Source organism: Aquarana catesbeiana, linkage group LG10 (assembly GCF_042186555.1).
Source record: "Aquarana catesbeiana isolate 2022-GZ linkage group LG10, ASM4218655v1, whole genome shotgun sequence".
Classification (NCBI taxonomy): Eukaryota; Metazoa; Chordata; class Amphibia; order Anura; family Ranidae; genus Aquarana; species Aquarana catesbeiana.
The window spans coordinates 43,829,539-43,842,528 of record NC_133333.1 but is presented as its reverse complement, the minus strand read 5'-3'; the positions used below and the strand labels follow the sequence as shown (position 1 = coordinate 43,842,528).

Below are 12,990 nucleotides of genomic sequence, written 5' to 3'. Positions count from 1 at the left end.
ACAGCATTCTTAGGAAGGCATACCTGCCTTCATCCACCAGACTTTTCACAATCTTACAACCTTTCAAATTTTAATCAAAGTTTAGAGTAACTTTAAACTTACTTTTGTTAGGTAAATAATACAATGTATATTGAGGCTTATACATCAGACCAAAAAGGTGGATAACCGAGAAGGAAGATTTGGCTCCAAATTGGGGACAGTCTTTTCAAGTGAGGGATAGTTGGGGGTTATATCTTCCATGCCTTAAAGCGGAGCTCCACCCAAAAGGGGAAGCTCCGCTTGTCTGCCTCCTCCCCTCACTGCTGCCACATTTGGTACCTTTTGAAGGGGAGGGGGGAGCGGGAACATGCTTCCACTTTTGGCTAAGTTTGCCACGGCGAACTCGCCTGGAAGTTTGGCCCCCCTCCTCCTTCCTCCGCTTCCGGCCCATTCAGAAAGCATGGTAAGGAACCGGCTGTGAAGCCACAAGGTTTTCCTGCTGTTTTCATTTAGTCGAGATGGCGACGGCAGCACCTGATAGCCGATTTAATTTTATGGCACTTACCTACATTTTTCAAAGTCAGTAGCTACAGTATTTGTAGCTGCTTACTTTAATTTTTTTCTGAAGGAGCCTGGAGCTCCGCTTTAAGGATACTACATACTAGAAGAATTATGTGTTGGAAAATGTTTGTTTTCTGAACAATCTCTGCTTTTCTAATGGTTAGTGTGGCCAAATCAATGATCATTTGCAGCTGTATAGATGAGAATATTCTAAGGGTGAAATTTTTTTTATCAAAAGAACAAAATTTTAAATATAAATGTAATCTTTTATTTGGGAAAAACTGTACATATTGCGATGCATGTGTTCTAGGCAATAGAAACCTGTTTAATATGTCTTGGATTCCCTTAGCATGGTAGATACATTTTTAAGTGTTTTCAAATTAAATTAGTTGACTCAAAGATGGCTTGATCCAATGCTCATTTCAGTATGAAGGTAAGAATGAATATCTACTGGTGTATGGCTAATTTTGTGTGTGTTGTGGTAATGCACAATAAAACATACATTTACAATGTGAAAACGCAAAGCACAGAGTTGTAGAGAACCTACAAGTTTCTCTTTCCTTGCCTTTCTAAAGTGTTGTTGGCAACGTGCATTATTACTATATTCCTAGGTGTCCTTTTATGAAAGTGCGGTAAAATACCACGATTCAGTTCTCAGGCATTCTCAGAGGAGATCGCTCTCCTCTGAGTGCCTGTTTATGAAAGTGTGTAGGTCGCTTCTCATGTTGAGTTGAGAAGCGATCTACAAACGTCGGGAACTCCTGAGAATGGCTCCTCTCACTATAATCTCGTGTGATGTAGCGGGATTACAGTATGAGGAACCATAAAATACAAAAGTGTAACACGAATCAGCACACATTATTCCCCAACATATTAATAAAATAACAAAGTTAAATTCCCCCTACACAATATACATTAACCTAATTATAAAAAAACATTGTTTTTATCAATATTTAAAGATCATACATGTCCCTATTTAAATGTGAATGGTGTATAGTAAATGAATGTAATGCACATATGTAATGCAGCTATACACCATTCATATAAATGCAAAATACATTTATAATCATTAAAAAAATAATTTTAATAAAGTATACAAGTATAAATATTTATTAATAAATTTAAACAAAATTTATTTCATAATTGATAAACATAAAAATTGATAAACTGGTGCAATGCGAGAACACTGCGGGTTCCCGCATCGCACCGACTCGCATGTCAGTTTACACTGCCATATGCGAATCGCTGGGGAGTGTCAATACATTGTTAACGACACCCCCAGATCAGCTTGCATATCGCACTGCGAACTGACAGTTCGGACATGAATCGGATCACATATGTGTGAACACACATGCGATCCGATTCTGGTCCGAACAGAAAAAAAGGTCCTGTGCGTATTTGCACCGAATGCGGTGCGATATCAGCCATACTATCTGTAGGGCTAATATCGCACCGCACAGACATCGCATGTAATGTGAATGGCAGTGTGCTGCGAATTACATGGGATGCCTGTGCGATGTCCGGCATCGCAGAAGTGTGAACTGGGCCTAAAATTTAACAACACCCCCAAATCAGTTCGCATATCGCAGTGCGATCTGCAAACTCGGACAGGAATCGAATCGCATGGGTGTGAACACCCATGCGATCCGATTCTGCTGTGGACCAAAAGAAGGGTCCTGTATGAGATTGGTCTGAGTGCAATGCAAATTCAGCAATACTATCTGTATGGCTGAAATCGCATCGCACAGAGATTGGATGTGATTTTGCACTGCAGTGCGGTGCGAATCACATCCGATCTTGGACACCGCAGCAGTGGGAACCGTCCCTAAATCATATTGCATTTGCACCAAAATGGTACAGGACCCTTTATTTGATCTGCACTGGAATCGGATTGCATGGGTGTGGACACCCATGCGATCTGATTTCTGCACCATTACATAGTTCACACTGCGATCTGTGAAATGATCTGGGGGTGTCATTAACTTTACATTGACACCCGCAGTGGTGCGGAGATGTCAATGTAGGTGCGATGTGAAAACTCGCACAGGAATCACGCTGGTTCACGCATCGCACAAGTGTGAACCCAGCCAGAGACGTGAACATCTAAAAAAATATATATATATCTAGCTATCTATATATAGATATATAGATAGATAGATATATATCTATCTGTATATATCTATATATAGATATATCTATATCTATATATAGATATATCTATATCTATAGATATATATCTATATCTATATCTATAGATATAGATATAGATATAGATATAGATATAGATATAGATATAGATATCTATATCTCTATCTGTATATGCAGATTTATATATATCTTTATATCCATAGATATAGATACATATATATATATCTATATATATATATAGCTATATATATAGATCTATATATCTATATAGATATATAGATCTATATATATAGCTATATATATATATATATATATATATATATATAGCTATATATATACACATTCATATATACACACTATAAATTCCTATCCTGCTGGTTTTGGGGTGTGTAATGGTGGGGAAGATGTACTCTGACTGTTTGGTGAAAGAAAGAAGTCAAAAGACTTCTTGCTTTCTCCAGATTTACTCAGCCAGTTTCACGCTTCTCACTGTGATTCTCCACTTCTGAAATGGTGAATCAGAAAGTGAGAATTCTGTCACAGATCGCCAGTGAGGTGCTGAGATCGCACCTTCATAAACTGGCCGTTTCTGTGACAGTCAGTTACAGATTCTCACTGTGCTGAGATAATCTGCGGAGAACATGTTCTCCGCTGATTATCTCAGTTTCATAAACTGGTAATGACCTGAGATCAGCGGTGAGACTCGGGATTGTCGCTGATCTCAGTTTCATAAAAGGACACTCTAATTACCTATTCAAGAAATGGTCACAAGTATGCTGAAGTATGTGTATGTAAATTCACAGAAATAATAAGACAGTTTAAGGAACATATTAGTAAAATATGTTAAGTTTTTATAGTAATTACAAGTTTTTTTAGTTATATTTTATTTGAATCTTCATTATATAGAGATAAAAGTTACACCTAACCTTATTTAAAAGTACTGGTAAGAGGTAGCAAAATACTATCAGTTCACAGCAGAAAATGTTACTGTGTAATGGGTGGCAAAAGCACAATGCAGCACATTTATTTGATGGTTAATTACAGTGTAAAGCACGCTCTACCTCTTAATTTATTCTATAAAACCCAGTTATACACAAGCTTCCTATTTAATGCCTGAAAATATCTGTTTTGATATGTTTGCTTCACCTTATAGCTCCTGTTATAGTGTTATTATTACATTTATCTGGTGGAGTTGTCTTAGGTAGGTGGTGTGAGTAACACAGGAACAAAAACTCTGGATCAACATATTAAATGTCAGAGCAAACTTACCTGAGTTTAGCAGCAACAGGACACAAGGGATCATCAATGCCATTCCTGCTGACGTCCTACTCATTCTTCTTTAACTGGAAATGGTTGCTGTATAGATTAACAATGCTTAACAATTTTCCTGTTTAAAGTCAATTTTCTCGAAGTTGTCCTCCTTGTTGGAGTTGGAGTTGTTGTGCTTTCTAGTCCTTTATAATTAAGCCTCACAGTCACTCACTGCTAGAGGGAAGTGTGAGAAATATTACTTTATAACCACGTCTGTTGGAACACTGCAGTGTGTCATCATACACAGCTTCCTGGTCTGCTTTGGCAGTGATTTAATTTACATAAAGGAGATATCAGGTAGTAACATTGTAATAATAATTTCTTGGTTTAATTTTAGCACTTGTGTAGTGCATTGGCAATATACAGTTACCTCTCGCAGACAGGAATATCCCTGTTTTTCTTAAAGCGGAATTCCACCCAAAAGTGAAACTTCCGCTTTAAAGGGGCTGTAAACCCTCATGTTTTTTTCACCTTAATGCATTCTATGCATTAAGGTGAAATACCTTCTGTAGTGCTGCAGCCACCCAGCCCCCCCCCCATTTTACTTACCTGAATGCTATCATCCTCCATCCGGGAACGAGCACACCATCTCTAGCTGGTGTCTCATGTCCTGATTGGATAGATTGATAGCAGCGCAGCCATTGGCTCCCACTGCTGTCAATCAAATCCAATGACACGACACTTGGTGGGGGAGTCCTACATTCTGTGTGAATGGACACAAATGCGGGACTCGGGAGTGCGCCCGCATGGGTGTCCACCAAGGAGAGCGCTTCTCCAACATGGACACTCGATGCGGGGAGGAGCCACCAGCTCTGCTGAGGGACCCCAGAAGTGGAGGATCGGGGCCACTCTGTGCAAAACGAACTGCACAGAGGAGGTAAGTATGACATGTTTGTTATTTAAAAAAAAAAAAAAAAAGCGAGGGTTTACAACCCCCTGACGTGCCACATTTGACATGTCATTTTTTTTTGGGGTGGGGCGTGGGTACCTAGTTTTGACAGTACCTATCTTCCACTTCCGCTTGGGCCACCTAGGCGACTCCTCCTCTCCCCCTCCCTCCCTGCAATGTTCTGGGACACATCACAGGTCCCAGAAGATTGCCTGGCCATTCAGGATGTGTAGTACGACTCGCGCAGGTGCCCACACTTGCAATGCCGGAGCCATGGAGAGGCGAGGGAGAAAAGCAAGGCTTTGGGTGGCCGCATTGCTGAACTGTGGGACAGGTGAGTGTTTGTTTATTAAAGTCAGCAGCTACACTTTTTGTAGCTGCTGACTTTTACTAAACAGAAAAACGAGTGGAACTCCACTTTAATATTTGTTACATTGAGTCACAAGTGTGCTCAGGGGCCCAGCAATCTGCATTCAAATCTGTCAGCGCAGCACAAGGTAGATAGGCATATCTTCCAGCTGTCATTCATTCAGGGGGGGCCTCTTTTTAAAACCAAATGCCTCTTTTCCTCTTCCCACCTTAGTTGCCCCTCTTTTATTTCTGATACAGAAATTTCTGTACAGTATAGCCCTCAAAAAAATGTAAGCAATGTGAAAAATGTAAAAATGTTACATTAGGTTAGACCATTCATCCAAACTCTACAATTGTGGGTTTTTTTTCGAAAGCTAGTGAAAAATAATTTGTTGGTTTAATTTATATTTTTTGTGTGATATTTCAGGTTTCTCTGGGGGTGCTGTGCTGGAAGTATAAGGGGGGAGCTGATTTGGGCTTGCCTAAATGATGGACATGGTCAAAAAGGTAGTGTTTTTTCACGGTCTAAGGCTTGTAGTGTGTGGGATTATTCGGCAGACCACAAGTAGGTCCCTGGCTCCTCTCTACCACTGCTTAATAGCTAGCAGTGGCGGCCGCTCCATTAGGGGCGCAGGGGCGCCGCCCCTCTAATACATGCGCCTGGTCCCTAATCTACATGCAGGGTGCCGGATGCATGGATTTCAATGCATCAAGCAAATGATTGGAGCCTGAGGCTCTAAACTGGGCCCACCCAGTTGTGTGACATTAGTGAATTAATATTTGCTAATGTCTTCTTGCTTCTCCTGGCCAAGCAGGAAGTGGGTCCTGAGACCCGATTGGCCAGGGATTCTTAGGACTCCTGGCCAATCGGGTCTCAACACTTCCTGTTTGGCGGTGAGGAGAAGCAACTGCCCCTCAGCAGTGATTACCACCTTCCCGGCTCCATAGAACCAGTCCTGTCCTCCTAGCAAAGCCCATAACAGAAGCTCGGGTCAGGAGCAGCATTATGCGCAAGTGAGGGGGGACAGGTTTGTTTGCCGCCCCCCCAAAAAAAATATTGAGCACCAGCCGCCACTGATAGCTAGGAAAAGTTAAATGAAAACTCTGGAGTGGTCAGGACTATCTAACCTATACAGCACAGCAGTCACTACTATGTAACAAACAACATAGAATATGGAGTGATCAGTACTATCTAATGACAATAAAACCTGGAAGCTGATTGGTTTCTGAACTGCATAAGCTTTAGCACTCTCCATTTTTAGTAAATCAACCCCAATGAAACCAATTATTGATGGTCAGTGCTCAGTGTACCCTCCTACATTGGTGGTTTGTGCTCCCTCTTGAAACTTGCTCACATGGGTGGCTGGAAGGCAGTTACAGCAGGGTGGTTGGGCAGAACAGCATAATGATGTCATGCGTCATGTGGCCCTGCGCATGTGTGGTAGCCCGAAAACCAGGTTTCTGCGCGCCCCCTGGTTCTGGGCTACTGTGCATGTGCAGGTAACATGAGACGTGATGTCATTATGCTGTGCGTCATCACACTCAGAGCATGCACGGCTTCTCAATGGCCGCCATTGCAGCATGTCTCTGTTATTTCTGCCAGGGTATCTGAAATGGAGGGTTTTTCCCTCATTCCCCACCTGATGTGGGGGAGGACACATTTGTAGGTAGGTATATATGGCAGTGACTTTCACTTGGCTTTCTCTCACTCCTTCTTTGTCTGCTTGACGTTGCACTACGTGTGCGGATGTTTATTACCCTCTTGACAGCACATTTTTGTGATAATCAGGTGTAGCCATGTTTATAAATGTGTGTGTGTATATATATATATATATATATATATATATATATATATATATATATATATATATATATATATATATCGTTTAGCTCCACCTGGTGTCCTTTTGTATAATTACTTTTGTGTGGTTTATAGAGGCAATGCTCTAAAGCATTGTGGGAAATGTAGTAAACGAGGAAGTGACTCATATGTGAATTACCAGTTAAGGAACTACCTACCCACAATGCTCACTTACCTACCCATAACGCCAAGTTAAAGAACTGCATGCTGGGTGGGGAAATAAAAGCTACAGCGCGGCCATGCTTTGCTCTCTTCTTCCCGGGATGTGAGACCTGCCTGCAGGGACCTGTGTGGGTGTACTCGGAAGAGCTGAGGCCTGCTTGCTGCGGAGCGGAGTTGAAGCCTCCGGAGAGGTTTAAACACAGTGTGCTGGGCCAGCGCCTGATCGGACGGGAGGATTCAGGACACCCAATGGAGTAAGCAAGATGGTTCCCGGTCATCTGACGTAGCGGTGCAGCCCGACGGTGCCAACTGTGAGTGGGACTGGGATCACAGAAGTGGAGCAGCGCATTTGTCCGGGTCCTGTGTGGTAAGAGGGCTGTTGCCCAAGATATATATTACTTTGCCACTTTGCAGACTAGTTCAGAGGATTGCTGAGACTTGTAGTTCTACAGAGCGGTCTTACTGTTAAAGACTGTGTCCAACCAGGCCTCAAAGTTTGCCTTTCACACAACATAGTGTTCGGTTGCATCTTTCATAGAAGAAGAAGTTTGCTCATGTTTCACGCAACAAAGTTCACAGTTAACCTACCACCCTTATCTTATTTTAACATTTGTTTACTTGCTGGATTACAAGTACTGCAGTATAATAAGGCTAGCTGAAGAAAGAAGATCAAAGACTTTACCATTCACTATAAAGCGCTTATTATTTCTCTTACACACACACTCTGAGGACTGCAGTGCAACCTAGGGGGAGCCCTTGAGCATACTGTATGTACTGTATTGCACTGTTATCTAGTACTGAATAGTGTGCTGCAGCTTAGGAGTGTGTTTGCGTGGCTGCATCGGGAGTGGGAAGGTGCCCAGTGTCAAGGTTTTACCACCCTGAGCATCAGTACCACTTAGAGGCGTGCCCGCATGCATTACTCATGTGATCTTTGAGTCTGAGTATTTACATGCACTTTGATTATTATTGTTTCAACCTTGTGTATCAGAGTCATTATTGTATTTTATATTCTAAACCAGTTTCCAGTAAACTTACTGTGTGGTTAAGGTACAAGTGGTGTGAGACGTTGTCTATTCCTATAGCAGGTGGAGTGACAGTAGAGGTACAATACATAATATTATTGCTGGGTTGTTCCCTGCTATTGGGTCTCACAATAACACTTCTTCGTAACACACTACAACATGGAACCTGAGGTGCCAGAGGTAAGAGAGGATCTAAAGAATCGGGGTAGCCAGTGGGGTACAGAGTCAATAAGCAGCCCTTATGGGGGTACTGCTACAAATCATGTAGTGCAGTACCCCCGTAAGGGCTGCTGGTTTTAGCTATTTGCCAATCACACTGCTTCCCACTTCCCATCACCAATGATAAATCACCAAACAGTCAGTAGTTCCATTTTTCTTGCTTTTATTTACAGGGTAAACTGAGTTATAAATGCGAAGGGTATGACATAATGAGATGCCCCAATGTATTTCACTGCGTAGGGTATCATCCATGGCCGTGGCCTTTGTAATTGGACTTCTCTTCAGGGGTATCTTCCAGAGCTTGCCCACTAGCAGTGAAAACCTCTGGGTCCCTGGCCAGGCCGCAGGCCTCCCCAGCGTTACCTTCAGACTTTCCTTCTGAGAGCTCTGTGATGGACGATCTAGAAGATCTTGCTTTTATTTACGGGTTAAACTGGGTAACAAATGCGAAGGGTATGACATAATGAGATGCTCCAATGTATTTCACTGCGTAGGGTATCATCCATGGTGTGGCCTTTGTAATTGGACTTTCCCTGGGTAGTCCCCTCTTAAGACTATTACTTATTATGCAATGCGGGCTATCCGACTCTAAGTTTCCCAATTCAGTGCTTCCAGGTTGAACAAAAAGGATTCCTCTGAATGATTCCTCTGTTTGACTGAAACAAGTTCTCTGATTATAAATCCTGGAGTCAAAGGCCTGTATCTTCCTTGACTCCATGCAGAACAACCTCTCAGTCTTTGGAAGTTACTGTATGTTGCTGGTCATACTGTGTTCCATAGCAACACAGCATGCTACTCTACTAGCTCCTGCTCTTGCTTCTTTACGTTGCACTGACCTTTCTTTACTTGATCAAAGTTCTGTGTTCCCCGGTCACAGAAAGTCGATGCGCCGGTCTGCTTCATCCGCTTTACTCCTACTTCCTCCACACACACCCGGCACATCCCCCGCATGGGGATCGGCACGGTCCCCAGCACTACATGCTGTCTTCTCTGTACTCAGGACCTCCACCCTGGACCTCCCTTAAAAGCTTTCTGGCGACTCTCCTCCTCCAGGGCCCCAGGCCCTCGGCCACCTGGAACTCCAGGCCCAGAACTCCTCCTCACCTCCCCCTTAGGCTCGAACTCTAACTCTCGGGAAGCATGTGACCCCTCTTATAAGAGAGACCTCCCTCTGCCCATACAGGTTAATGATAGGCCAGAACTCTCACATGAGCTGCCTGCCACTCAGGTCTCAAGCCCAACCTCCCTTTCCAGAAAAAGATCCTTCTGCAAGCGGAGGAGGTATCTATGAGCCCAAGCGTAGATGGCCACACCCCCCCTTGCTACACTGGCACTCCTACTCCCAAATCAAAACAACCAGGCCTGCCCGAAATCACAGGCCTGGCTAAAATTTCCTGTATCTGCATCCTGTCACTAAATACTTCTCAATCACCTACCTTCAGGTAGTGACCGCTACACTCACCCCCCACTTAAATCACAACTGTCCCCAGTTGTAGGGGAATAAAATCAGAATATACCTCCTTGTTTAAGGAGGAAGGGCATCTCATTCACACGTAGTTGGAATGGGGAAAAAGGAAACAAACTTGTAAAAGATGACATCCATAATAAATGTACAAAATAACACATAACACAAATCCTGTACAATTACACAACCTAACTGCAGGTCCCTAGAGCTAACAATCCATACAAGCAGAACCAGAGCATTGCTCCCGAGAGAGGAATACTCTGCTTACTGCAGGCCTTCATCTGTAAGATAGACAGCCGTCCCATCTCTGGTTTACCTAAGAGAAGACATAAACAATCTCTAATTTACAGACTAACTAAATATAACACTTTTACCAAACAGAGGGGGTTATCATCCTCTGTCTGGCAACCGAACAATCACACAGATTTTTTTTCCATATATATATATATATGGCATGTGGTTCCCTGCTAGCATCGTCACCCCCTCAAAAGGAGTCTCGAAGACCTCCTGCAGGGTGCAGCCTAAACAGACATGCCAAGAACAAGACACATACGCCTGTAGGCAATACATTTTCTGTTTGGCTCCTAAACAGGAATCCTTTTAAAAGTACTTGTGACTAAAGGATTTGAGCAGAGACAGCACATTCTAGTGTCCATGACCTTGTCCACATCAGGCACCCTGAATGGCAGTCTCCTGCTAAACAGCCATCGGGGAAAACCCACCCTAACCCAGCTGCCCTCCCCGCAGTCAAACATGGGTAAAACATTTCACATCTGTGGCTACTCAACTGTAGTCCTGCTTAAAGATAATAACGTGGGTCCGGCAATCTCCCCGACTTTCCCCTTCCCCTCTCACAGAAATAGAGTAACTTCGGGTGTGCTGTCCTGCTTTCATGACAAGCACCCTATCTTTAAAGATAGCCATCCCAAGTTTCAATTCTCTGCGGATGTCCTGGAACCGGACCCAGACCTCACTCTCCAGTGTCCACTTCGGCTTTGGGACATGCAAGTAGTTCCACACCAAATCATCCTCCCACTGCTCCCGAGAGTCCTCTATTATCTTCATGATATGGTCCGGAACATATGGGTACTCTAAACCCCACTCCTGTGCAACTCTCTTCTGTACATCGCGCTGAAACCTTGAGAGCCATGTTAGTTCCTTGGGCCTTTCTCGCCCCAGCAGAACACAGGAGTCTGTGGCTTTGTTGACTCATTTATGGTGTAATGACGCCCCTCCCGACGAAATGCTTGGGGAACTGAAAGAATGTCTATGGGGTTGGATAGGGGTAGTTGCTGGGCATAATGGCTCCTCCAGGACCGCTGCTGTAACTCCCGGGGATGATGTCAGAGAGGTTACCTGGTTGGGCGCCGGGGCGCGCCGGGGCGTGTTGGCGCTCGCGTTTCTGTCCGTGCTGGGGCGCGTGTCCCTGGGGGCGCCGGTGTGTCTGGGCTGGCCGACCGTGGCGTGCGGGGTGGCGTCCGGGCGTTCGTGCGTACGCGCGTTCGCGCTAGCGCGCGTTCGCGTTAGCGCGCGTCCGCCTGTGGGCGCTGCTTGTGACGCGACCCGGTTCGGTGGGCGTGCACGCCGGTGTCGGGGGCGCGCTCGGGCGCGTGCGGGGGCGCGGCGCGCTTTGGCGAATCGGCGCGCGCACGTGCGCGGCGTTTTGGCGCCAATCGGCCTATTTAAGGCTTGCCTCTATGCTGACCCAGTGCTGCCTGATCAAACAGCTCTGTACCTTGTCCGTGATCATCCTGAGTTCCTGTTTCCCTGTTGTGCTTATCCGTTGCGACCCGGCTACCCCTTGGACTATCCTTGATTGCTGCCTGAACCCGACCCCGGCTTGTCTGACCTTGTCTTTGCCTCACCCTCTTGTACCGCTGCTGCCAGCCCGTTGCCGACCTCTGCCTGTGTGTGACCAGCCTGATCAGTTCCTGCCCAGCATCTGCTCTACCCAGTCTGAAGACCTACCGGTTGCTTGCCAGACCATTGTGCTCCAGGATCCTACTACAGGCCCTCATACCACTCCGCATTCGTGGCCTCCTGTCTACTCTATCAGGGGCCCCGAATCGGATACGTAAGGGAGCCTACCCTCTGCCCAAGCGGACTCACCTGTCTGGTAAGTGTGGGACCTGACAGTATCAGGCAGCCATGACTGAGTCCGGGCAGGGGGCCTCCCCCATGGATGAACTGTGCAGGCACCTAGCGGGCCTCACTCAAGCTGTTAAAAGTCTGCAAGAAGGCTACACTAGATTGGAAGGGCAGGTCCAGGCCCTCTCAGCCTCTCCTTCAGGAGCAGCGTCCAATTCGGCTTCGGCACCCTCTGTAGTGATGCTTCCACCAGAGCCCAGAGTACCTCCACCCGAGAAGTTTTCAGGAGATCGCAGTAAGTTCCAAGCGTTTCGCAACGCTTGCGAACTGTATTTTGCCCTACAACCCCGTACATTCTCCCTGGAAGTTACTAAAGTGGGGTTCATCATATCCTTGCTGACGGGTGAACCTCAAACCTGGGCCCACAATCTGCTGAAACAAAAGGCTCAATCCCTTGATTCCGTGAGTGACTTCTTCCTAGCCATGTCCCAACTGTACGAGGACCCTCAGCTAACGGCAACGGCTGAAGCCACTTTGCACTCCCTCCAACAAGGTCGCAGAGCGGCTGAAGATTACGCCGTGGAGTTTAGGCGTTGGAGTGCCGACACGGAGTGGAATGACGCTGCCTTGCGTCACCAATATCGGCTGGGATTATCTGACCCTCTAAAGGACGAGCTGGCACGAGTGGGGGTTCCCCAGACCCTAGAGGAACTCATCAATTTATCTATCCAAATTGACCGTCGCCTCAGGGAAAGACGCTCTGAAAGATCAGTTGGTCATCCACGTCTTACCTGGATGTTGCCCAGGGCCCCTAGTGCCCCGCACCAAGCTCCATTGGTCTCATCCGCTTCCGCCCAGGAAGGCTCGGAGCCTATGCAGTTGGGACTGCTCCGTCCCTCTCTGACCCCAGAAGAGAAGACCCGAAGACGCA

At 45.5% G+C, this 12,990-nt stretch overlaps 1 protein-coding gene across 6 annotated transcripts in view; it reads right to left on the bottom strand.

Annotated features, from left to right (window-relative positions):
• The window catches only part of LOC141110635 (cell adhesion molecule CEACAM1-like), a 165,261-nt gene extending 161,005 nt beyond the window's left edge, over positions 1-4,256 (bottom strand). For all 6 annotated transcript variants that reach the window (XM_073602088.1, XM_073602087.1, XM_073602085.1 and 3 more), the window contains exon 1: positions 3,958-4,256. In XM_073602088.1, coding sequence (XP_073458189.1) covers positions 3,958-4,021 — 64 coding nt within the window. In that variant the 5' untranslated portion in view covers positions 4,022-4,256. The remainder of the gene's footprint in view (positions 1-3,957) is intronic.
• Between the last annotated feature and the right edge of the window lie 8,734 nt (positions 4,257-12,990).